The sequence below is a fragment of the Podarcis tiliguerta genome, assembly GCF_965153285.1.
Source record: "Podarcis tiliguerta genome assembly, chromosome: Z".
Classification (NCBI taxonomy): domain Eukaryota; kingdom Metazoa; phylum Chordata; class Lepidosauria; order Squamata; family Lacertidae; genus Podarcis; species Podarcis tiliguerta.
Genome location: NC_139553.1, coordinates 13,454,653 through 13,479,804, shown reverse-complemented (window position 1 = coordinate 13,479,804; position 25,152 = coordinate 13,454,653). Strand labels below are relative to the sequence as shown.

The 25,152-nt window shown below is 43.7% G+C and overlaps 2 protein-coding genes and 1 long non-coding RNA gene across 18 annotated transcripts in view; 1 reads left to right on the top strand and 2 right to left on the bottom strand.

Annotated features, from left to right (window-relative positions):
- Positions 1-25,152, bottom strand: part of LOC310669594 (uncharacterized protein) — a 570,356-nt gene that overhangs the window by 378,319 nt on the left and 166,885 nt on the right. The window lies entirely within an intron of this gene.
- NUP214 (nucleoporin 214) overlaps positions 1-25,152 on the bottom strand; it is a 79,335-nt gene that overhangs the window by 38,268 nt on the left and 15,915 nt on the right. For 6 of the 16 annotated variants that reach the window (XR_014507177.1, XM_083423324.1, XM_083423326.1 and 3 more), the window contains exons 12-24: positions 22,994-23,441; positions 21,805-21,977; positions 20,859-20,950; positions 20,175-20,264; positions 19,784-19,933; positions 18,008-18,166; positions 14,447-14,550; positions 13,636-13,818; positions 9,924-10,006; positions 8,236-8,319; positions 7,183-7,431; positions 1,736-1,891; positions 121-229 (exon numbers count right to left, since the gene is read on the bottom strand). Coding sequence is in view for 15 of the 16 variants with exons in the window: in XM_083423324.1 (XP_083279450.1) it covers positions 121-229; positions 1,736-1,891; positions 7,183-7,431; positions 8,236-8,319; positions 9,924-10,006; positions 13,636-13,818; positions 14,447-14,550; positions 18,008-18,166; positions 19,784-19,933; positions 20,175-20,264; positions 20,859-20,950; positions 21,805-21,977; positions 22,994-23,441 (2,080 nt within the window). In the remaining variant the exon portion in view is untranslated. The remainder of the gene's footprint in view (positions 1-120; positions 230-1,735; positions 1,892-7,182; positions 7,432-8,235; positions 8,320-9,923; positions 10,007-13,635; positions 13,819-14,446; positions 14,551-18,007; positions 18,167-19,783; positions 19,934-20,174; positions 20,265-20,858; positions 20,951-21,804; positions 21,978-22,993; positions 23,442-25,152) is intronic. The other 10 variants (XM_083423325.1, XM_083423319.1, XM_083423317.1 and 7 more) reach the window with 3 other exon arrangements.
- On the top strand, positions 12,738-15,065 carry LOC310669712. Its single transcript, XR_014507297.1, has 3 exons — positions 12,738-12,924; positions 13,504-13,970; positions 14,470-15,065. It is a non-coding gene; the product is annotated as an uncharacterized lncRNA (long non-coding RNA).

Genomic DNA, 25,152 nt, shown 5'->3' with positions numbered 1-25,152 from the left:
CACTGCCTTTCTGAAACAATTACACTGCCCTACTGACAGCTGAACCTTCCTGCAAGCATGGCTTAAACAAAAACAATACATCTGAAAGGTGAGCACAGAAAATTAAAAGGGTTTACCTACCCTATTATTGTAGAAACAGCTGGAGGAGAGGTATTACTCTTGAGTTCTCGCACATTCACCACCTGAGGGACATTCTTCAAAGTTGATTCAGTTAAGGAAGCACTCGCAGCTTTAAACATAATGATAATAAAGAGACATGCTAATGGTTAAAATAACCTGAGTATGATTAACCAGACAAGGTTAAGAGGCTGCCTATTCAGAGAAAGAGCACCCGCTTTGCATGCAGAAGGCCCCAGGTTCAACCCTTGGCATCTCCAGGTGTGTTGTGTTCATTCTTAGACTGCAAGACAGTCTTGTTTTGAGTGTATGTAAGCAGCTCTAGGAGCCTTTCTGGCCAAAGAGCAGAGTACAAATGTTCTAAATAAAAATAAATAAATAAAACTGGGATTCAGAGGTGCACTGCCTCCAACAGAGGATGGCTAGTAGCCATCAAAGGCCACGGCTAAAAAATGCTGAAGTGCACACAATTGTAATAATCTTTCCATACGTTTGGGCCCTTCAGTGGCATCACCTCTTGAGACCCAGTATAACCTCTTTCAGAGACTGGCATCCCTGAAGTCTTCCCCGGGGTGAGGATTGCAATCAGGGTCTTGAAATCATCTATTATTGGCTTCTTAGAAGATTCTTCAGTAAAATGATGATTTGGGACCACGTGATTCCCCTGTAAGCCTTGCCGAAATGTACTCTGCACAAGGGCAATGGTATCTGCCAGACTGCAATGTTGTTCTTATCAGTATATGATTGTTACAGTTGTGTGCCCGTCAGCATTTTTGTATGTGGTTGTTATATGGTGCTGTTCTCTTTGCATGAGATTTTTATATAGCAGCCATTGATAGCCTCGCTCTTCATGAATTTATCTAATCCACACAAGTGGGGCAGAGCATTGTTTAGGAGTGGAAGAAGGCTGTGTAGTCTCATTCCATTCACATGCTGAGCCGGTTTGGAAGATGGCCAAGCGACCAATGAGACTCCATTGAAGTATTTTCTGAACCAACCCCTCTCTTTCAGTCATGATTAAACCACCTCTTTTTCGTTGAAAGCAAACGAAAAAGAGGCGGTTTAATCATGACTGAAAGAGAGGGGTTGGTTCAGAAAATACTTCAATGGAGTCTCAATGGCATGAAAAACTCAAGAAAAACCGGAGTTAAAAAGTGAGGAGATGTGCAAAAAGGTAAAGATAAAGGACCCCTGACCATTAAGTACAGTCACGAACAACTTTGGGGTTGCAGTGCTCATCTCACTTTACAGGCCGAGGGAGCCGGCGTTTGTCTGCAGACAGTTTTTCCGGGTCATGTGGCCAGCATGACTAAGCCACTTCTGGTGAAACCAGAGCAGCTCATGGAAACACCGTTTACCTTCCTGCCGGAGCGGTACCTATTTATCTACTTGCACTTTTTTCGGGTGCTTTCGAACTGCTAGGTTGGCAGGAGCAGGGACCGAGCAACAGGAGCTCACTCTATCACAGGGATTCGAACTGCCAACCTTTTGATCAGTAAGCCCGAGAGGCTTAGTGCTTTAGACCACAGCACCACCCATGTTCCTTTGAGGAGATGTGCACAGTCTACACAATCATTAGTAACCCCAAATCGATACCTGGTCAAAGTGTGAGGTTTACCTGGGTTCTGGGTAGCCATCTGTCTCCGCAATGCTGCCTCTGCTGCTGCTTGAGGTGCTGGGAGGCCAGTGGAGGGAGCGGGGGCTCCATGCTTCACTGTCTTTGTTGCCAGCATTGTGCTGTCTGCCCCTTGGGGGATGATTCTGGGCATGGCTACTGGAATGGGGTGGGAGATTGTTAAGTTACTATGAACAGCAGAGAATCAAACATCTTGTAAACATCATGTAAGGTTCTACACACTTAGGCAGGAATAACTAGCTGCCCAAATATAACATGGGGGGGGGGGGCACCTAGCTTTCCAGTACTACATGTGAAAAGGATCTAGGGGGTCTTAGTAGATCACAAGCTTAGCATGAGCCAACAGTGCAATGCAGTAGCAAAAACAGCTAATGCAATTCTAGGTTGCATCAACAGAAGTATAGTGTCCAGATCAAGGGAAATAACCAGTTCCACTTTGCCTTGGTCAGACCCAGCTACAGGACTGTGTCCAGTTCTTGGCCACACATTAAGATGAATATTGAGAAACTGGAACATGTGCAACCAAGAAGATCAAGGCTTTGGAAACCAAGCTTTAGGATGAATGGTTTAGGGAATTGGGTATTTTTAGCGTGGATAAGAGGAGACTGATGGGAGATATGATAGCCATCTTCAAATATCTTAAAATAACTGTAAACAAGTGAAAACGCTAGCAGGATTAAGGTAAATTCAACAGTATAATGTATAATAAAGAAATATAATGGGGGGGGGGAGAGAATTAAACTAAATGGTTTTGTCAGACTATGCAGAAATTATGGGAAAATTAAAAGAACCATGGAAGGGGAAAGAAAGATGGGTTTTAGTTTCCTTCTCCTTTCCTCCCCTTGAAGTATCAGGCTCTGCTGTTCCATACCACAAACTGCTCTTGAAGGGCCCTTTCAAAAACAGTTTGCTAGACAGCTGGGGAGGCTGCTATTTCAGAGTCTTAAGTCCACAGCACCCATATGAAATCATTCTGTGGTTATCTGGTTCTGGGCCAAGGGCTTTGAGGCCCTGTGTGCATTTTTTAAAAAATAATAATATTGCAATGATTTGAGACCAAAACAGAAAGTAAAAGGTCCTCTGAGAACCCGTACAGTAATAATAAAAATTTACACAAAAGGGTCCTATCTTCGCAACAGCTTATCACAATTTCCGCTTCCATTCCCAAAGGTTGTGTTAATCTGTTAATGTTATTAGTTCTGCCTCCCAAGAGGCTTTCCTCAACCATACTAGCGTCTGTAGTGGCCCATTATGAATTTCCAGCGCTTTGCAACAACATTTCCTGCCATAAACAGATTTTCAATAAGGGCTTCATGGCTGCGTATGTCGAAGTTGGCTAAGTATACCTGAAGGAGCGTCTCCACCCCCATTGTTCTACCCGGACACTGAGGTCCAGCGCCGAGGGCCTTCTGGCGGTTCCCTCACTGCGAGAAGCGAAGTTACAGTGAATCAGGCAGAGGGCCTTCTCGGTAGTGGCGCCTTCCCTGTGGAACACCCTTCCACCAGATGTCAAAGAGAACAACAACTACCAGACTTTTAGAAGACATCTGAAGGCAGCCTTGTTTAGGGAAGCTTTTAATGTTTGATGGACTACTGTATTTTAATATTTTGTTGGAAGCCACCCAGAGTGGCTGGGGAAACCCAGCCAGATGGGCAGAGTATAAATAATAAATATTTGTTGTTGTTGTTAGTCTCAGATTAATCCCAACCGTTACAAAAATACCAGTATCTTTAATCCTGCTGCTTATGCACAGAATTAGTATAGGATGCACAAATCTTCCATTTCATTTACGGCCTACTGACTTTCTAGGGGCTACAGAGCCACCTCTCTCACATGAATATGGCTATCCAGTCCAACCACCTTCCTTGTACACCTATCTACCAAGCCACTGAAGTGTAGTGGTTAAAACAGCCTTTACCAACGTCTGGGTTACTGTGGAATGGCGTTGGACAGCAAGTGAATTGGGGGAAGCATGAGGGCACCGTGCACCCCCAAGAAAGCCCAAAGGTCCTTTTGGGTTCTGAGGAGTCCGGCAGTGCAATTGCCGAGCTCTTTTCCCCACTCATTGCTCTGAAAAGAGTTGGGGGGGGGGGGAGACTGAGCCAAAAGCACCAGGCTCCAACACAGCTCCATGGCAAAAAGTATCAAAGCAGTAACTTTTCCAAAAGTTTAGAGCTCTGAATTTTTTAAATAACAAACTGCATATTGAAATGGAAATCAATTTGGCAAATGTTGGGGGATGTAAAAAAGAGGTCCACCCCGGACGTGTTTTTTTAGAAAAATCTGCATGGGAACAATATATAAGGTATATATTTTACTTTATTTTTCCTATTAGTAATTAATTTTCACCAGAAATATAAAAATATTTGAATAAAGTATATGGCCTTTGTTGGCATTATTATTATTATTGTTGTTGTTGTTGTTGTTGTTATTATTATTATTATTATTATTATCATCATCATCTTTGGTTTTATTAGTAATTTTTATTATCATCTCCCTTTCTCTTTTTTAATCTTACTGTTATTGGCAGGTTTACCCCAGTATTGGATTATTCAGATTATTAATGGATTTTCCTGACACGTGCTTCTCCTGGTTGGAATAAGACATCATTATCATCATCATCATCATTATCATTATTATTATTATTATTTCTCTGTGAGAGTGAACATTTACATGTACTTAACTGGCAAGACCTGATTTCTGATTTCAAGCTCAATATAGAAGGTAAAGTTATAGATAATCCGAAAGATATAAGAAAACATTTTGATAAGATTTTATTCAAAACTATACTGAGCCAAGGGACGCGGGTGGTGCTATGGTCTAAACCACAGAGCAGGGCTTGCTGACCAGAAGGTTGGTGGTTCAAATCCCTGCGATGAGGTGAGCTTCTGTTCCTCGGTCCCAGCTCCTGCCAACCTAGCGGTTCAAAAGCACGTCAAAGTGCAAGTAGATAAATAGGTACCGCTCCGGCGGGAAGATAAACGGCGTTTCCGTGTGCTGCTCTGGTTCGCCAGAAGCGGCTTAGTCACGCTGGCCACATGACCTGGAAGCTGTACGCCGGCTCCCTCAGCCAGTAAAGCGAGATGAGTGCCGCAAACCCAGAGTCGTCCGCGACTGGACCTAACGGGCAGGGGTCCCTTTACCTTATACTGAGCCGGCAAAAAGAACATAAATAATATTGAAGATGATCTTAAGCAGAAAAACGCTGAATGAAAAACTCCCAATTTATGCCATGGGAGAAGTTACAGAATTGGGATTTGAAATTTACAGGAGGTCATACTTTGAAAGAAAATTATATGAAAATGATGTATCGTTCGTACTTAACTCCTAGCAAATTAGCTAAAATGTATAAAACAAGGTCAAATACATGCTGGAAATGCAAGGAAAAAGAAGGCACCTTTTACCATACATGGTGGACTTGTAAAGTAGTAAAAGAATTCTGGGAGATGATATATAATAAACTGGGGGGAAACTGTTTAAAATAACTTTTTCTAAAAAAAAAACCCAAAGCTTTCCTTCTAGGAATTCTAGATGCTGAAATACCAATGGACCAGAAAAGACTATGTATGCGACCACTGCTGCCCGAGATGGAAAGAAGACAGAGTCCCTACCAGAGAAGAATGGCAGATTAAGCTGATGGACTATGCTGAACTGACAAAAATGACCAGAAGTATCAGAAATCAGGAAGACCAAAATTTTAATAAGGAATGGGTAAAATATATAATTTACCTTAAAAATTGTCAAACAACCAAAATGGAAAGAGAATTCCGTCAATTCCCCAGGACTTCCTTCTTCCCCTTTGTGGATCCTTATGTTAACTTTCCCCGCTTGCATCTCCTCTATTAATCCAAATCTATTATCTCTCCATTACAACCGTAATTCATCGTTAAACTACAAGTATTACAGTGGTACCTCAGGTTAAGAACTTAATTCGTTCTGGAGGTCCATTCTTAACCTGAAACTGTTCTTAACCTGAGGTACCACTTTAGCTAATGGGGCCTCCCGCTGCCGCCACATGATTTCTGTTCTCATCCTGAAGCAAAGTTCTTAAATTAAAATTATTAGTAGGATTGGAATAATACTTGTAGTTTAACGATGAATTATGGTTGTAATGGAGATAGGATAGATTTGGATTAATAGAGAAGATGCAAGGGGGGAAAGTTAACATAAGGCCCCACAAAGGGGAAGAAGGAAGTCCAGGGGAATCAACGGAATTCTCTTTCCGTTTTGGTTGTTTGACAATTGTTTGTAAATTTCAAAATCTAAACAAACAAACAAACAAACAAACAAACAGCCTTTACCAATCAGATGTCTGAGGTGACATCTCCCATTAACCTTAGCCAGAAAGGCCTGGAACTGCCATGCAAGGAACTGGGGACTCTCTGAGGTCAATACCCCAGGGCCAGTCAATTGCTATCAACCTAACCTAAGACACTGGGTTTTTGTGAAGATATACAGTAGTACCTTGGTTGTCAAGCGCCTTGGTACTTGTCCATTTTGGCACCCGAATGCTGCTGCAAACCAGGAAGTGAGTGTTCCAGTTTGCGAATGCTCTTTGGAAGCCGAATGTTCGATGGAGCTTCCGCAGCTTCCAACTGGGTGCAGGCACTTCTTACAGCCAATTGGAAGCTACGCCTTGGTTTCCGAACATTCTGGAAGTCGAACAGACTTCCAGAACGGATTCTGTTCGACTTCCAAGGTACCACTGTAGTAGGGAGAAGGAAACCATGTTTGCTGCCCTAAGCTTGTTAGAAGAAGGGCAGCATAATAGTGAAACATCAACAAATGCTGCAGTTTGCTCCCTCCCAGACCCTGCAGCTCACAGAAACTCAGTAAGTCAGAATACTGAGGCCCAGAAGCAAAGAGGTTGAGCAATTTTCAGCAAAATGAGCAAAAGAATGTGTGAAGAATTAGGTTGAGATGAGTCAGTGGAGAATTTAGGTTTCTTGGCATAAAGTGTCCATGTTTTCAGCAAAAGAGATTCCAAGCAGGAAAACATAGGAAAACTAATATACTTGATCTGACTAATGGTCCACCTTAACTCAGCTCAGCATGGAGTCAACTCAATTCAGCATCTAGTCATCTCTTCTTCTTCTTCTTTTAAATGCATTTTTATTAATTTTCTTTAGCATAAACCAAACAAACAAAACAAATACAATAAAGTTCCATAATCTTATACCCACTTGTTTTTTCATTGCTCTACCGAGCATGGACTTCCCTCCCTCCCTCCAGCAGGTTTTCATTTTACACTTTCCTTTCTGCAGTTTATTTTAATCCTGCTACAATCTTTAGATTTCTACATTTGTTTCCCCAGCATCTAGTCATCTCAACTCAGCTCAGCACCTGGTCTCCCAACAAAACTGACAAACAAAAATCCTGCAAAATGAAACACAAAATGAGAAAGATGTGCATTCTATAGTCTACTCACTCAAAGTGCCCATTGGGATGTGGGGTTTGCCATGAGGGAGGGGCTGTATCATTAGACCAGGCTGAATTGAGGGGGTTCGGACAACGGGGGCATGCCGGGGAACTTGGATTGGGGCAACCTCCTCTTCCTCTGGATATGGGGCTTCAACATCCTCAATCTCCAAGGAATGGGCAGTGGAAGACGTGGAGCTAACATCATCCAAATCTTCATCGTATCTCAAGGACAGGAAGGCTGACTGGGAGAGGTTGGCTGAAATCATAAGGCAAAGAGGGGATGAGAGCAACAGGAAGCCTTCCTGATTTGGAAGCTTATACAGTAGCTTTGAGGGGGTGGGTGGTATTTCAGAAGGAAGAGTCATGGAACAAGATGTGACGGGATATTGGCACTCTGATATCTTGAGGTGCCTTTGCTCTGACCCAGCAACCCCAAGATTAAAATTGGCTTAGACTGCATACATTGCCAATACATTTAAAGCACACAGCTTTCCCCAAAAAATCATGGGCTTAAGGTTGCTGAGAATTCTAGCTCCAAGGGGTAAACCATAGTTCCCATGCTGCTTTGAGGGAGAGTACATGTTTAAAATGTATAGTGTGAAAGCAGCTTTAGATTAATTTAAAATGGAACCAAGCACTTGGAAACAAGAGGGAGGCAACAGCACACTCAAGCAAATCCCAAGGACTGGAGAAGGACAAAAACAACAACACCCCAACAACTCCCAAAGGGGAGCCCCTCCAAAAAGCAGGTCAATGAAGACCAAGCATGGTCATTGGAGCTACAGAATGCCAAGTTGTCAATTAAAAAAGAAATATACAAAATGTGTTGGATAGTGAATTGGCCTGATAGAGCCCCTTACAGCTAGTAGAGGAGGAAGGCATGGCTACCCTGAACAGAAGGACCCCTTGAAGAGGAGAGGAATATATTGCAATGCTTTGCAGCTGGCTCCACCTAATGGCAAAGGCAGGCTATTGTGTGTGTCTGTGTGTCAGGGGGAGCAGACAGTTGGAAAAACAACTTTGCCAAGTGATTAAGTTATTTTCAAGTCCCAGAGGATACCTGGTGCAGTTGTCCTTACGGGCGGCACCTTCCTCTTAGAAAGCAAATTCCTCAGCTGGGCCTGCTTCACAGGGGACAGTTTGGCTAGAAGAGAAGCAAGAAGTGTGATTATTTATCAAGCACTGCCAGTATGGACCCGTATAATCCTGCAGACATTCAGTTTCAATTGCAAACCCTTACATCCACTTTTTAAAAAAAGACAAGGTTTCCAGCCAACTGAGTTCTAGAGCAGATCCATTTAAATGTAATGGACTGAAGTAAGTCATGCCCAACTATTTCAATACATTTACTCTGAGCAGGAGTAAATTAAATGTTAGGAGATACCAACTTGCTGGTTACACATAGTGCAGCTTGTTGAACTCAAGTTTCCCAGATGTACTGGGAACACTTTATCAAATTAACCTGAAAGCCAGCCCATGGATTTGAAACCAGTAGCAACCGCCATGGACGCCCTCCTCCACTGAGAACAGCTTCCCTCAACCTGGCACCCTCCGCAGGTTTTGGACTGCAAGTCCCGCCAGCACTAGCATGCTTTTGTAGTCCATAACACCTACTGAAAAGGTGGCCATAGGTAATTCTCTATTTTAGGATTAAATAAGATTATAATATTTTATATAAAAGAATGGTTGCAAAGTGAAACAAGTTACGCATGCTAGCCTTGTAGCTCTCTTCATATGAAGTATTTGTAACAGTTAATCATAAAAAATAAAATACAGATGAAAAATTATTGGGGGGGGGTTTGTATGTAATGTTAGACCAACTCAGAGTAGATCCATGGAAATTAATGAACATGACTAACTTGGGTCCACTCCAAGTAGTATTTAGCTGCATACAATGCTTTGTTCATTTCCTCCTTTGCTTTATTACATCACCATCAAACCAGAAGAAAAATGAGTCCTCATCAGTCACCCGGCCCAGTCTTAAATATGCTAGTAGAATCTTCATGGTGGATTTCTGAAACCTTGTGAAGTTAGGGTTTTGGTTTTTTACTTCATACTTAGCACACAAAAGCAGTTGTTTTATGGACAATACTGTAGCTGCTCCATCTCCATTTTTATTGCTGTGACTATATTCTAACTTGTTTTATAGCTTCATTGTGCAGGAAAAAAGCAGGGTTGAGGCTCAAAGAAGCGACTCAAGCTAGACAATTTTTTTTAAATAATTTCATACAGCAGTTGGGTTCACATGTTAACACTAAGACAAACCATGGTTTAGCATGAACATGCTGGCTCCTGCAGAGCAGATTGCAGTTGCTTTGCCAGTATTTTTAGGTCAGTTTGGTAGAGCAACTAAGCCAAGGACTGGCTCAGCTTGCATTCTGAGCCCAGGATTGCAATTTGGGATGCTCTTCCTTTACCACAATCAGTAGCCAAGGTGCCACACTATGCTGAGCTAAAAGGGGAGTGGAACAGGTGTGAGCTCCTCCCTGGGATCCTGCATGCTGTTTGGGACTGATGGGAGTTGTAGTTCAACAACATCTGGAGGGCCATAAGGTTCTCCACACCCATCGTAAGTCATAGTGTGGTTGACTGTGATGTACAAAACCTTGATAAATTATTATACAGTAATCAAGACCGATTATTATCTCTGTGCAATGAGTCCCCTAAAGTGTGCTTGTTACACAGAAAACAAACCCACACACATTAGCACTACACAAGGACATGACAACAGACCAATGTAGTCACTACCTGGTGATTTTGAAGTTCTGGTGGAAGGTTGAAGAGTAGCTTTTGTCAAGGCGTTACTTAGGCTCTCCAGTTCACTGTCAAGGCTGAGTTGATGAGAGTTAGAAAAGCAGCAGGGAGGGAAAGGAAAAAAGAAGAAGCCAAGCATCAATCAGACCCTATTTACTGTTTCTGAAGAACTCAAAAAGCACAACTAACGTCGGATTCTTGGCACAGCAACGAGCCATGGCAGAAACGTGGTCTCAGCAACTTAAAATTAGCTAAAGGCAAAGCTAAAATATTTATGGGGATGAACCCAACATTAGTCCTACTTAGAGTATACCCATCAAAATTAATGGACATGGCTGATTTAGATAAATTTCAATAGCTCTACTTGGAATGCAGCTTGGCTGAATACCAATTTTAGCTCAATTTTTATATACTGCAATACGATTTTAGTTCATATACAAACCAGGGGCATCTGCAGCAACGCTTATCAAAGCTCTTCCTCGGAGGATGGAAAAGAAACTGAAGCAAAAAATGTAATATTATGATGAGGTGCAGAGGAAGACACTAAGTTACCAATGCATCTTACCTATATGCTTACTGACACTTAGAAGAGGAAAAATATGTCCATATTTTATTTAACAACAATATAGCACTTAAATGTAAATGGAACCTCTAAGTGGCTTACAAAAAGTAAAGCAAAAACAATAAAATCACCTGGTTTGATTAACCATATACACACACACACACCCTGATTGTAATAAATAAAACCTTAAAGCACTTTACAATAAATTGTAAAATTAGCAATACAAAACCAGAAACAAATTTTAAAACCTTTTAAAAGAAATAACATGAGCAATTAAAAAGAGCTTAAAGCATGTCAACATCTGTACATTTGGAGATGCTTGCCTCATGAAAGACAATATAGACAGAATGTCAACATTAATTTTAATGTGTTTTTTTTTCCTTCTTATTGTGGATTTTAAATATTTTTTAAATTCCTGTTTCTATGTGTCTGGACAAGCTTACCTAAACAAAAAATACGCACTGAAAAGGGAATAGTAAAGGCACCTGTCTGGTGTCATTAAACAAGAAGTTCCAAAGTGATAGGACAGCATCCTCCTGTGATGGTTAGTAGGAAAAGAAGGCTCCACTGCACTTGTGGGAAGCAGGTTAGGCCAGTGGTTCTCAACCAGTGTGCTGTGGCACCCTGGGGTGCCTTGACTGACAGTCAGGCGAAACCCTGGCCTCCGTCCCTCTCTCCCTCCTCTGATGCCCTCTCACATCTCTGCATCCCAAAAGCTTGCACAGCTGTTTGTTGCAGCAGCCCTGGCTACAAGCTCTCCAGGCAAATGGTGCCTCTGGGGCTGGCCAGGGGGTGGGAGGGGGTGGCTGGTTGCCAGAAGCTGAAGTGGCCTCAGAGTAAGCAAACAAGCGGGTGAGAGAGCCCAGCCAGCCAGCCCTTGCTGTTGGGAATGGTACCATTGTACTATTGTACTGTGGATATTGTATTAATTTATGGTCTGTGTTTGTGGTTTGGGAGCTGCACAGTCAGGGAAAAAACAATGCTGTCCAGGGTTGTAAAGACTACAGAGAGAATAATTTGGTGCACTCTTCCCACCTTGGATCTAATCTATGCTTCCAAGTGCCATAAGAAAGCTGCAGATATAATGCAGGATAGTGCGCACCCCGGAAATAATCTCTTTCAGCTTCTGCCTTCTGGAAGAAGGTACAGGGTTAATAAAGACTAGGACTAGCTGCCTGAGAAACAGTTTCTACCCAAATGCGATTTTGGTTTTAAACGCTTTGTAAGGAGTCTGTATGGGAGTATATTGTATTAGAAAATGGGGCATCAGAGTTTTTAGAGGGCTAACCAGGTTGGGATAGCTGGGATAGCAGGCTTGCTGGGTTTTGAATGTCTTATGTAGATTTTTCAATTTCATTGTTCAGTATGGGACAATGACAATAAAGAGTATTGTATCGTATTGTATCAAGAGACAAGTGGGAGGCTGCGGAGTTCAGAGACTAGGGGCAGTGGTGGCAGCTGCCTGGAGGACTCCCAAGGAGAGGGGAGAGGAGAGGAGGCTGAAGGAACACTCCACAAGGAAAGGTGTTTTGGGAAAGAGGATGCTAGCCCTTCAGGCAAGGGGTGACATAACTGGGCTCCTGAGCCCCACAGGGTGCTGCAGAAAGAACGTAGTTGGCCAAGGCAGCCGTGGACTCAAAAAGGTTGAAAACCTCTAGGTTAGGGGATACAGTGCAGGCCACATGGCATGCACACACTGAGCTCTGTCCTTCAACAGAGGGAAATGGGGGTTGCTACCATGGCTGCCCCCACATCCAAGCATCCAAAGTCTGAAACAACCACTTCAGTTTTCCCATAAATAGAGCTGCATCTGCGAGCATTTACTGTTTTATATTTTTTTAAAAAAACAGTAGGGAATCTTTGATCCTCAAGATGTTCTGAACAATGACTCCCACCACACCTGGGCTATTGGCCAGGGGTGGATGGAAGCTGTAGTTCAACCACATTTGGAGGGCCAAAGGTCCCCCACCATCTGTTTTATAAGAACTCTTTATGTAGGCTGGCTTCCAGTGAACTCAGCTACTGTAAATATGGAGCAGAGAGGGACCATTTTTTAGCTCACAGCTCTTAACCACTATGCTATTCTATTTAGACATTGAAGTACACATGGAGAAAGAAAAGCAAGCAACTCACAGGAAACTAGTGTTTACAGGCATGTTCCTTTGAGGAAAACTAAACTGGCCAGCAGGACAAGAAGATCCACCTGCATTATCAGTTACAAGAGGTTGGATTCCAAGTTCCGTAAATGGAACCTGCCCATGGAATTGACTTTTCCATCTCCTTCCCCTCTAACTTGAGTCCCTTACCCACCATAAAACCCGCCATGAAATGTTCTTCTTTGTGGGGAGGGGACTACCATAGTATAGAATGTGGTACTTGGGGATGGGGAAGGTGGTGGTGAAATTTGAGCAACTCAAAGCCCCCTGGGCAAAGGTAAGCAGCTTCTAGACATGTAAACACGTACGACTGTGCTCAGTATAAAGGATGTGGGATACAGTTTCTAACAGAATCCACGGACTAAAAGTCACCGTTATTCAAACTGAACAGAGGAAAAGATTTTCAGAAAATGTTTACTCAATGATATTAAACACACACACAAAGCTGGATGGGGCTGGTGATGGGTTGGAGGAATGTGGGGATGGTGGGGGTGGAACATGGTTCAACACACGTATCTGTTTCAGTCCACAACCCCTGAAAGCTCAAAAGCCTACTTAGTTTGTCCCACTGCCAAGTTCTCTGTTATTCATAGCACCCTTTGGGGCTTTAAGCACTAGATACACGCTGTTTTAAAAAAGTATGTATACACACTCACTCACACACACACACAAGCTTTCCATTCCATCTAGACCCAAACACAAGGAAGGAAAATGTGGCTTACATCAAACATTAGACCCATTGAAATTAACAAACATGACCAACATAGATCCATTAATTTCAATGGATTGTGTTCAACTCAAATAGTAAACCTCTTGAAATGAATGGGCCTAACTTAGTAATCTTCATTCTTTTCAGTGTCTACGCTGAGCAAAACTTGGACACAATGCTCCTTCTTTGGCAAAGCTTTGGACTCAGCACTCAGACAAACCAATGCACTGCAGAGTGGGAAAGCAAAGCTGCTTGGGGGGTTTCTTGAGCTATGCCCACCTTTGTATGCTGGTGCTGGAAGAGGTGGTAGTGGATAGGCTCCACCGTGGTGTCTGATTGTACAAGCGGAGCTCCTGCAGGCTGCCCACCAAATTCTTCAGCCGTTTCAGCTGCTGGTCAATAATCTCCCGGTTATTGGTGAGGGCATTGAAGAGAGTCTCGCGCTCAGGTACCAGTAAGTGCCTATTTGGAAAAGGAAAAACCAGAAACCAAATTTCAACAGGGAGAGAAAGAGAGAGGCAAAAGAACACAGAAAAATACAACAAAACAATGCAAACATTTATAAAGAATGTCATATATTAAAACACTTAAAGCACAAATGCAGATTGTAAATGGTAGGTCAGAGAATAACGCTTCAAATCTCTGCAGATGGAGACCGCAGGAAGGGAGTGCTTGTGTCCTTGAATGCTGCTTATCGGTTTTCGACAGCCATCTGGTTGGCCACCATGAGAACAGGATGGACCATTGGCATAAACCAGAAGGGCTTTTCTTATAAGAACTGGGGTTTTGTTTCGTTTCATGATACCATCAAATTGTAGAACTGAGGAATTGGAAGGGGCCCAGAGGGTCATCTGGTCCAACTCCCTGCAATGCAAGAATCTCAACCCAGTCAGTCCCCTCGTCCAACTTGAAACCTGAAACCGGACTCTGCTTAGCTTTGAAAATGTGCCAGCAGTTTTACTGCTGCACCAACTGGCATTTGTTATCATGCTAGATATTTGTGTTTTTATGTTGCAAACAGCACTATGATATTTGAAGACACTTGGCTTTTTGAGTATCACTTAGCTAAGAAGTAAGCTTGAAAACTCACTTCTGCTTTTTTTGCTGTTCCAGGTGCCGATCCCACTCCAAATCCAGGACATCATTCACATCCTGAACAGCAAATTTCACGTACTGGTGTAAGCGCCGGATTTCCTGCCCAGAAAAAAGAGGGTGGGGAATTTAGAATCATTTTTAATCCACTCAGGACACTATGTCTGTGTGTGTGTGTGGTGTGTTTCAGAAATTATTAAGATTATCAAGAGTTTACAACCATACTGATTTGGTTTCCTTCTGTGGTTAATAACAGACTGTAATCTATCTAGATTTCAATGAGGCTTCCAGCACCCAGTTGAGGAAATGTGGGGCAGGATGAATAAATAACCAAAGAATCAGTACAAACAACCTTAGGCATTTATTTTAAAACATTTCTATCTTCTCTGACCCGGCTTTAGCCTTATTGGTGACTGGGCAGCTTGAGGATACTAAATTAGTCCAATAGGAAACTTGTAGCTTCACATCTGGAACTAGCCAATCAGTGGAAGACATTGGAGCTTTTGGAGAAAGGCAGGTTGGCTGGGATTTGGGAAAAGGTATTGTTAGAGGGCTTGACGTACCATAGTAGAGTACAAAGCAGTTTGCAGAAATAAAGGATGAATTTGAGAAAATCAGGCTGTCTTTCTTGATTTATGTAAACCAGAGCTGCCCTCCCTCAGCCTGCACCTCACTCTGCTGCATGCCTAGACCTGTCTCAAGCCTAACTCACAGTGGTGCCGGGAGGGCAAAGTGAACCTTCAAGCATTTTGTATACTGAAAAGGGTTATTTAATAATGGGTTTCAAGAAAATGGGGCCAAAGTGGAAAGGGCTGTTGCTGTTCATAGGCTCCAAAGAGGCATCTGATTGGCCACTGTGAGAAAAGGATCCTGGGCCAGACAGGCCTTCATTCGAATCCAGCCAGATTCTGCTTATCTGTATCACGTTACAGATCTAGATTCACATGTTTATTCAAGCAACAACGACTCAATGCCCTATTTTAATTTAGATGTGGCATTTGGGGAAGATGATTATTGCCTGCAGGGGGCCTGTTGGAGCCTCAACTGGTGTGCATGAATGATTGAAAATTGTCCCCAAAAAGGCTTCTTTAGTTTAATGAATGTGCTTGTTCCACTGGCTTCAGAACTCAGCAGGGCTGCGGAAGATATTGATTTGCTGGCTGCTACACTTGTAGGGAGAGATGGCTGCTGCTTTCGGCAAGGAGGTGTTGCTATTTTGAAGAGCATTGTCAAAAGAGAGAGAGAGAGAGAAATGCTATCCACCTTTCCTCGATTTTAATTCCTTATAGCAAAAAAAGAGGCAGTATGCCTCTGACTATCAGTTGCTGGGAATCGCAAGTAGGGACAGCACAGCTGCACTCCAGGCTTTCTACTGCGGCACCTGGTTGGCACTGTGAGAGCAGGAGGCTGGAGAAGGTAGGCCTTTGGCCTGATCCAGCAGGGCTCTTCTTATGGCAAGGGAGTTATCACCCAAGGGCAATAAGAGATTAACTAACACCCTGACCTTACATTCCGCCTTCTAAGGTACTGTTTTAATTATGGTTCCTGCTCAGAGGTCGCATCCCACATTATCCTCATGCATCCAAGCTGTGTCAATTACACAATACCAGCCAAGGCTCAGTTCAATATTTTACAGTTCAGCACGACAGGGGAGAAATAGCTTGTTTAACTTCTGACACCCCAGGGGAGGAGAAGCGCAAGCAGAGTGAGGTGAAGTCTATCGTTCGAAAAAACCTTTTTGCACATTGGCAGGAACTTCCTGCGGCAACCCAGCATTTACAAGCCCATTTGGCTTCCAGCCTCCCCATCCGTGAAATTAACTGCAGCAGCTCAAGTCCTTGTAAATCATCACATTGAGCAGCATGGCACTTTGTGGTGATAAAACAATCCCCGATGATGAACCCACTTTTTCTTTATAAAAATTGGGTTAGAATTATTAAACTGGCACTTCATTACAAAAACTCTGCCTTCCATGTTTGAAGACGGAGCAAAGAAAAATGTTGAGAAGATGACATTGGCTTAAAGAACAGCCTCTAGGCCAGCTGGCCAACAATTTGCCCTTTAGACAATCGTACAATAAAGGCATTGCTCACCCCAGAAACGTAGGAAGCTGCCTTAAATTGAGTCAGGCCATTGGTCCATCAAGCTCAGTACTGTCTACACTGACTGGCAGTGGCTCTCAGGGGTTTCAGGCAGGGAACATTTCCAGCCCTACTTGGATATGCTGGGGACTGAATCTGGGACTTTCTACATGCAAAGCAGGTGCTCTACCACTGGGCTATTGATTTCCCCCTAAACATAAGGAAGATTCTAGTCCTCATGGTTCTGAATCAACTGCCAATGTACACAGGAAGCTGCCTTGTACTGAGTCAAACTACTGGTCCAACTAGCTCAGTATTGGCTACACTGACTGGAACACTTTGCCAGAGTTTCAGACAGGGTTCTCTCCCAACTCTACCTGGAGATGACAGGGATTGAAGTTGGAACCTTCTGCATGTAAAGGAAATGTTCTACATCTGGGCCATGGCCACTTTAGCAAAAATAATAGGGATTGTCAACAGGTAGTCACAAAACCCAACCCAGTCTACAAATAGTTTCCATCCAATCTGGGGAATTACACATGTATTCACAAGAGAAGCAGTACAACAGTGTACTGGAGAACCTGTGGTTCTCCAGATGTGGTTGGACTCCAACTCCATGAGTCCCAGCCAGCCTGGCCAATAGTCAGGGGTGAAAGGAGTTGTGGTTCACCAACAGCTGTAAGGACCAAAACATAGCTGCCCTGGGGTATTGGATAAAGAGACTAAGACTAAGAAAGGGACGCGGGTGGCGCTGTGGGTTAAACCACAGAGCCTAGGACTTGCCGATCAGACGGTCGGTGGCTCAAATCCCCGTGATGGGGTGAGCTCCCGTTGTTCGGTCCCTGCTACTGCCAACCTAACAGTTCGAAAGCACGAAGTGCAAGTATATAAATAGGTACCGCTCCGGTGGGAAGGTAAATGGCGTTTCCATGTGCTGCTCTGGTTTGCCAGAAGCGGCTTAGTCATGCTGGCCACTTGACCCAGAAGCTGTACGCCTGCTCCCTCAGCCAATAAAGCGAGATGAGCACCGCAACCCCAGAGTTGTCTGTGACTGGACCCAACAGTCAGGGGTCCCTTTACCTTTATAAGACTAGGGAAACCCAGGTTCTAATATCCAAAGACATGAAACTCACAAGGTTGCCTTGGGCCACTCACCATATCTCAGTCTAATCTACTTGACAGGGCTCTTGCGGAAGTAAAAAGAGGAGTGGAAGAGGTAAGAGATTCATATACACTGTCCAAAGCTCTTACCAAAACATTTCCAAGCAAACACGCTTAACGTCTGAGAAGGGAGCAACTAGCAGCAGGGAATGCTTGCTAGAGATTGGAGCAGCCTATGTGACATCTCTAACTGGAACAGGTACCATTACCTGCTGGGGACCATGGGGTTTGGAACTTCCTCTGCCTCCCTAGCAGACATTTATAATTTCCCCCTGGCTCCCAAAGCTCTGACCCCCTTGCCCTATCAAGGATCCTACCTGAAGTTGAGCTTCACTTTTGGGGTCCAAAGGCCTCTTATAGAGCAGCTGAAGATATGCAGAGTTGTGAGCACGCTTGTCCTTCTGTCTTGCTTCTTCCAGCCCAGCAAACCCCTCCAGCAGGCTTGTCTTCAGGAGGCTAAAGTCTGCATGAAGGGACTACAAGAAAGGAACAAAGGGAGAGGAAGACCCACCAGGAAGTAGGTGGAACTCTTTGTCACAAAACACATATGTGGCTTTTCCACAGACATGTTAATTCATCAGGTCTGGAAGAAAGCTATACTGGGGCAACAACACAGTTCAGCAGCACAAACTGTTGCCAGAAGCAGGATTCTACATCTCAGGGGCAGGGGTGGTGGGACCTAACAAATCTCAAGGCTTCTACAAGCCTGTCTGCATCCCAGTTCCCTGTTCATTTCTTTTTTAAATTTTTGGCATCTGTATGCCACCCCATAACCATAACTAAACTAACTAGACAAAACAGAGCACTTAAAAAAACAAAACCCCAACATAAATAGAACAAAAACAGTGGCAACAATAACATTAGCAACCAGTCCCATTATATATTACTGAAATGAAGAAAGCCTTGGGTAGATGGTAACCAGGGTGGATTTGGGTAAGAAGGACTGATGGTGCCTTTCAGTTCTGGTACTCAACATTAAAGAAAACTAAGCCCAGGGATTTGTCCTTAAGTGTGTGCCTTTTGCAACTGTTCTGTTTGAATATCAGGATTCCAGCAAAAGCGACAGCAGATCTTGGAAGCCTGCCCTCCCCTGGTCTAGAGGCTTCAACTGTGGCAAACTGTTTGCTTGATGCTGTCTTTATTTTATTTTCAGTCTTAGCTCAAAACCAGACCTTTTATTCCCACTGTAATTTTTAAGTGGCTTGCTGTGGATTTTTGCTCTAAAGTCATTCTGAGAAGTTTGAAGAAGAAGAGGCTAAAAATCATTCAATAAATATATATGATTTGCCAAAAGAATAAAACCCAAACAGCCTTCAGACCATGATTTCCAAGCCAGTCACAAATTATGGTTATCAGTTCAGACATGGTGCTAAGCTTCTTTAACCAGAAGATGGAACTATGCTGTATGCACATTTCTGTCATCTTACTTTTGTCTCTAGCTCAAAAAAGGTTTGTGGGACGGTTCCCCCAAACCCAGCAAACCTATTTACCGGAGGCAACACAATGGAGAGAGTACGTCTCCTTCAGGAGACCAAATCCCCTTTCAAACGTCCTCCTTAAGAGTGCAATCTGATGGGAATAGGATAAGTATGATAAATAAGGAAAATACATGAGGCGTGCAGCCAAGGGCAAAGTGGCCTATTAAGGCACAGCATATTGTTTTCAGCAAATGAAAACATACACTCAATTATGAAACAATGGAGTGAACTAACTACTGTATAAGTGGGTCTTGAGTGGGGCAGGAATCAGAAGGCCATTTCAAACCACTGTGCTTTATGATACTGATTTGGCAGCTGTTTCAGGCAAAGCGGAAAATAAAATATATACACCACACAATGAAGAATACAACACCCACATTGAATTACCAGGGCTACCAAACAGAGCAGACATGGTTAAGATTGCACAGAAAATGTCACAGTCTCAGTAACAGTAATACCGCCATAATCGTCCCATGCAGTCAACAGAATGAGAAGTTCTTCAATTTGTAAAAACCAGGACCTAACAAGTAACCCACTCTCAACACTGAGATAACTGAGCATGAAGGAAAACTTGGTTCTCAACTGGAGGCTACATCCTCCCCCAAATCCTCTTACCTCTGTTGTCTCTTTGATCTCCAAAAGGAAAGTGTGAAGGTCGTTTGACTCCATCCTCAACATCTCCTCCTCTTCCTCGGTGCCCACTTCGATGGCAGCTTTGGCTGTCCTGCCTTTCAGCTCTTCCATCTCCTTCTGGAAATGTGCAATCTACAGGAACAAGTTTAGTAGTTCATGCATGTTAAATGATGACACACCCAACCGCTGAGAGCTCAGGTTGGGGAAGAACAGTACGGACAGCAAACATGTTGCCCACCAGATGTTGTTGGACTACAACTCCCATCATCCTCTGACCATTGATGAGAGTTGAAGTCCAACTTCATATGGAGTCCAGGTTCAAAGAAAGGTGACCCGGGGAGGAACAGTACATCATAGCTCCAGAAAGCCTCACCTCCTCCCTGATTCCTATGATGACAGGGTCTGAATCATTCCACTGGTGAGTCTGTTTCTCTACCCCAGCAGTGGGTGGTTGCTGCCGACCCTGCAAGGCACAAATGCTTTATTATTGTTTGATGGGGAATTTTAGAACTAAAATGTTCTGCTATGAGAGATAAAACAAGAAAACTTCTGAATATGTAAAAGGAAGAGAAGGAGGAAGGCGGGAGCATGTGTGTTGAAAGCGAAACACAAGTAAATAAAATTTGTAATTTGCTTGTCTATATGGGTGGGTCTGACAATAATGGTACAAAAAATTAATACCAAGGACAAGAAAAATTAAGCCTCCCCAAAATTAAAACCTGCCCCCCTAAAATCTCCTAAGCAACCCCCACCCCACCCTCAACAGTGTTTAGGCACCCCGAGACACATATCCACCAGGAGTCACAGGTAAAATGTCTTCCTGCCTAAATAACCACCTAATATGCATAGGAGCACACTCTTGGGGTTCACCCGTGTAACTGAATGTCTCCCTTTCCCAAATCTGCTCAGAGACTCCTTCAATCTTTCAGAGAGAAGCTGTGTGAGATAGAAGCAGCTTTGTTCATGCAGTAAACTCTGTCGGATTTGATCCTTGTTTTTGAGATGGAACAATATGGTTCCTGTCAAGGATAGACAGGTGAGCTTCTAATTACCGTACCTGGGAAGGGCTCACTTTTGAAAGAGCTGAGGAAATCTTGGCCGTTTTCTGGAGCAGGGAAGCTGGAGGAGCACTCTGAGAAGGACGCACCACTAAGAGTCCAAAAAGAAACAAAATGACTCACAGACTCATGAATTTCAAAAATTACAGGATTTGGTAAGTGTGGCTATCTGTTTTCAAGAAAATTGAGTTTATATGTTTTTATGTAGTTTCCATATTGCTGTTTTTAAGGTTGTGTTTTAGTTTTAATGACATGCTGTTGTTGTTTTTTAGACTAAATGTTGCTTAGGAGATTTTTGAAATATTAAGCAGTAGATCAGAGCTCTCCAAACTGTGTGTTATGGCGCATTGGTGTGTCAGCTGCAGTGTGTAGGTGTGTCATGCAAATGCTCCCCACGCTTCTCCCAGTGCTGGAATAGGGTTAGTTTAACCTCCAGTTTGCTAGTAAAAAAATGAATGGAAAAAAATTGAAATGATACATGTCTAAAAAGCGTGTCACCAAAATGAAAAGTTTGGAAAGCTCTGCAGTAAATAAACACTTTAAATTAAACTGAATAAAGAAAGTCGTCCGTCCATCCCCCCAAGATGCAAGAGATTCCATAAGCGCCAATCTCCACTGCCTGATGCAACAGCGGGCAGAAATTAGCAAGAAAGAGCAGACCACTGTGGCAAAGAGAGCTCTAAGCACACATGTGACCATCCCAGAAAGGAGGGATCACAGCCAGGCAGTTAAAAATAAAATAAAATAAAATCTGTGTGGCAGCAATAGACACCTTCAGCAAAAAGAACTAACCCACTGTGGGATGTTGAAATGCCAGACTTACAATTTTGTACAAAGTTTATAGTCCTCAATCCCTGTTTCTCATACTAATCCACATGTAATGCACTCACAACTACATATGAGGTTTCATCAGCAGAAAAAGGGGGAAAGGGAGAGGGGATGTACCTGCTGAAGAGACTGGGGTGGAAGCCTTGATCGGCACTGCAGGAGGAGTGCCCAGCACAGTGGACTGAACCTGAGTCCCAGCAGGTACAGGCTTTGCAGCAGGTGAAAAGGCAAACATACTGGAGCTTTGGCCGCTGTTGGCAGCTGGTGTAGAAGATTCTGCAGCAGCGAACCTGGGGAGGGAGGAAGAATAGAAAAATTCATGCTCTTGGCACTAGGACGCTTCATGGTACAGGCCTTTTGCAGGTGACTGTTACCCGTAGCTGCATGAAGGGTGCCCTTGGTCACACCCTGTGCCATCAGCACTCTGCAAGAGCAGTGGAAAACCTCTGTCCCACAAATGTATTGAAAAATAGCTGCACTATATATTTAAAGCAGTACCAATAGTCAGGGCTTCTCCAAAAGAATCCAGGGAGCTGTTGCTTGTTAAGCCTGCTGAGATAAGTTAAAGATAAAGGTAATGGGACCCCTGACCGTTAGATCCAGTCGCGGACGACTCTGGGGTTGCGGCGCTCATCTCACTTTATTGGCTGAGGGAGCCGGCATACAGCTTCTGGGTCAAGTGGCCAGCATAACTAAGCCACTTCTGGCAAACCAGAGCAGCGCACAGAAACACCATTTACCTTCCCGCTGGAGCAGTACCTATTTATCTACATGCACTTTGTGCTTTTGAACTGCTAGGTTAGCAGGAGCAGGGACTGAGCAATGGGAGCTCACCCCGTCGCAGGGATTCAAACCGCCGACCTTCTGATCGGCAAGCCCTAGGCTCTGTGATTTAGACCACAGCGATAGCTTAGGAGACCCCTATTCCCTCTCACAGAGATATAATTTCCAGAGTGACTTAAGAGTCAATCCTCCTTCCCAGGAACTCTGGGTCTACTAACAGCTCTCATCCCCCTGAACAAGCAGTTCCTAAGATTCCTTGGACGGAGGACCTGTTTAAAACGGTACTGCTTTAGATGTACAATGCAGATGGGGCCCCTGGTGCAGAACCTGTGGTACCCTTCCGGGTATTGGACTCCAACTCCCATCAGCCGCAATCAGAATGTTCCATCGGACAATGGGAACCCTGAATCCAGCAACACACGGAGAGCCCCACCAACTTTAAAACAATGTGTTTAATACATTCAAAAACTGCTTCAACACCACCACGATTACGTTGGCTAAAAAGACTCAAAGGGAGACTTACTTTTCAGTGAGGTTAGTTTTGACGGAGGAAGGTGGCGAGGCAAAACCTTGCTTTAGCCCAACAGGACTCGCGAAGGGAGGGGCCCCGGCTGAGCTGTCCATGCCCGCTTTATAACTCACGGAACCAAAAGAGGAGGGAGGAGAAGCTGTAATGGGGGTGGACAGCAGAGATGGAGTTGGAGGCGCTTTGGAGATGCTGGTGGTTGGAGAGAAGGGGAAGCCGACTGCTCCGCTCAGGTTGGAACCAAGGGGAGGCTTGGGGGTCTCCGATACGCCAGGATACTGCGGTGGGGCATCAGCGGCAGATCTGGTGGATTTCAGAGTGAAGGAAGCGAAAGACAAAGGGGCTGCCCCTTTGCTGGAAACTGCAGATGTGGCTGGGACAACGGCCAAGGGAGCTTCGACTTTTGGAGGAGCAGAAGCGGAAGCGGATGACGGGGGAGTGCTGCCTGGAAGAGAGATGAGAGGTTTTGTTAAAAGTTACTACGTGACATTAGGACCATTCCACATCAAATAAAAAAACAAGAGTTTCACTACCCACCCTCTCGGATTTTGATGAAACTTAGTGAACACCCTTCCCTTATGGTTGCAAAATTGAAAATAATGCATAATTTTAAATTCTTTTAATCTTTTTCTTGCTAGGTCTTATTTCCTTACATGCCAGCCGTTAAAGTTTCTGACCAAATTTTTTTTAGATTGATTTCACGATATAGCCAATTTTCATCGTTTTAAATACCCCAAAACTGAAAAAGTAGTCTGCACTTTTGGAAAAAAAAAACCCCAACCTGTAATAACCAATATTATTTTAGATTTTAAGAGGAACAACTTTGTTTTATTTATTTTTTCTATTACAGCTATGCATTGTAGGAAAGTTGTACCCGGTAGCCATTTTTCCCCTATGATGTCCCAAAAACGTAAAATTTTGTTACAAGACATAAAAAACCATTAAATCTTATTCTCTGTTGAGAAAGAGCATGTCTTTGCAATAATTTTCACCATCAAAAACTTTTGATTCCATCATGCCCACACGCTGAAAATTTAGGTTTTCTAAACCTAGTTTTTTCACCAAAAAAACTACAGTACATTTATACATTTTTTTAGGCATTTATAAAAACTTTTGGGTACTGGTGTATTTTTTCCTGAAATCCTCATCCTCTTATTGAGCTGTGTAAAATTTCAAAGAGATCTGATCATTGGTTATGGAGGAAAAAAATAAAATGTACACAAGGCCGAGGATCTCAAGAGGGGGGAAAAATTAAGGGGGTTACTTTCTTTCAACCATAAGGGAAGGGTGTACACCAAGTTTCATCAAAATCCGAGATGGTGGGTGGCATGACCGCGTTGAATTAATGTGGAATGACCCATTAGGAAGAAGCCAGACAACACTCAAGGGCCACACTAGAATGGTGTTGTGTGCCAAGACAATTGAGAGCACTAACCCAGAGCAGAACGATTCCAGAACAGGGTGAGCTAGCCAGGAGGTGCAACAGGAGATGAGGAATAAGGAAATGGGCTGTGCGTCTAACTCAGCCGGGCTATAAAACCAGGCAAGGATGCTATAATCGACATCTTGGAGTTACAGTTATGCAGGCTGGTGGAAAGCTTTTAACCGTGACTGGGTGTATGCTGCAGTTAAAAGGCTAGCTGCTTCACACTAGCACATTATTTGCCCATTTGACTTAATCTTGCTTGCTTGGACTGGCAGCTGCTGTCTATGGTCTCTGGGCTTGGAAGAAAGATGTGGGGTGATCCTGATAACACACTGAGGCCGATTCACTGCAAAAGGGAGAAGACCCTCAACTGCCGCACAGCTTCGTATTGTGGAGAGACTTTCCTATACAATTGAGATGTATCTCAGAGGCCCTTGGACTTATCTCCACAGTTCAGCATGCCATCATACGAGATTCTCCTTCCCCCATTTAGCCCCACAGGGGAGGGCCAGAGTCAGCACACATTTTAATTCTCTATCAAGACCAGGCAAGATTTGTGTACATGAGCAGATACATGCTTAAAAAGGTAAAGGGACCCCTGACCATTAGATCCAGTCGAGACCGACTCTGGGGTTGAGGTGCTCATCTCGCTTTATTGGCCGAGGGAGCCGGCGTACAGCTTCCGGGTCATGTGGCCAGCATGACTAAGCCGCTTCTGGCAAACCAGAGC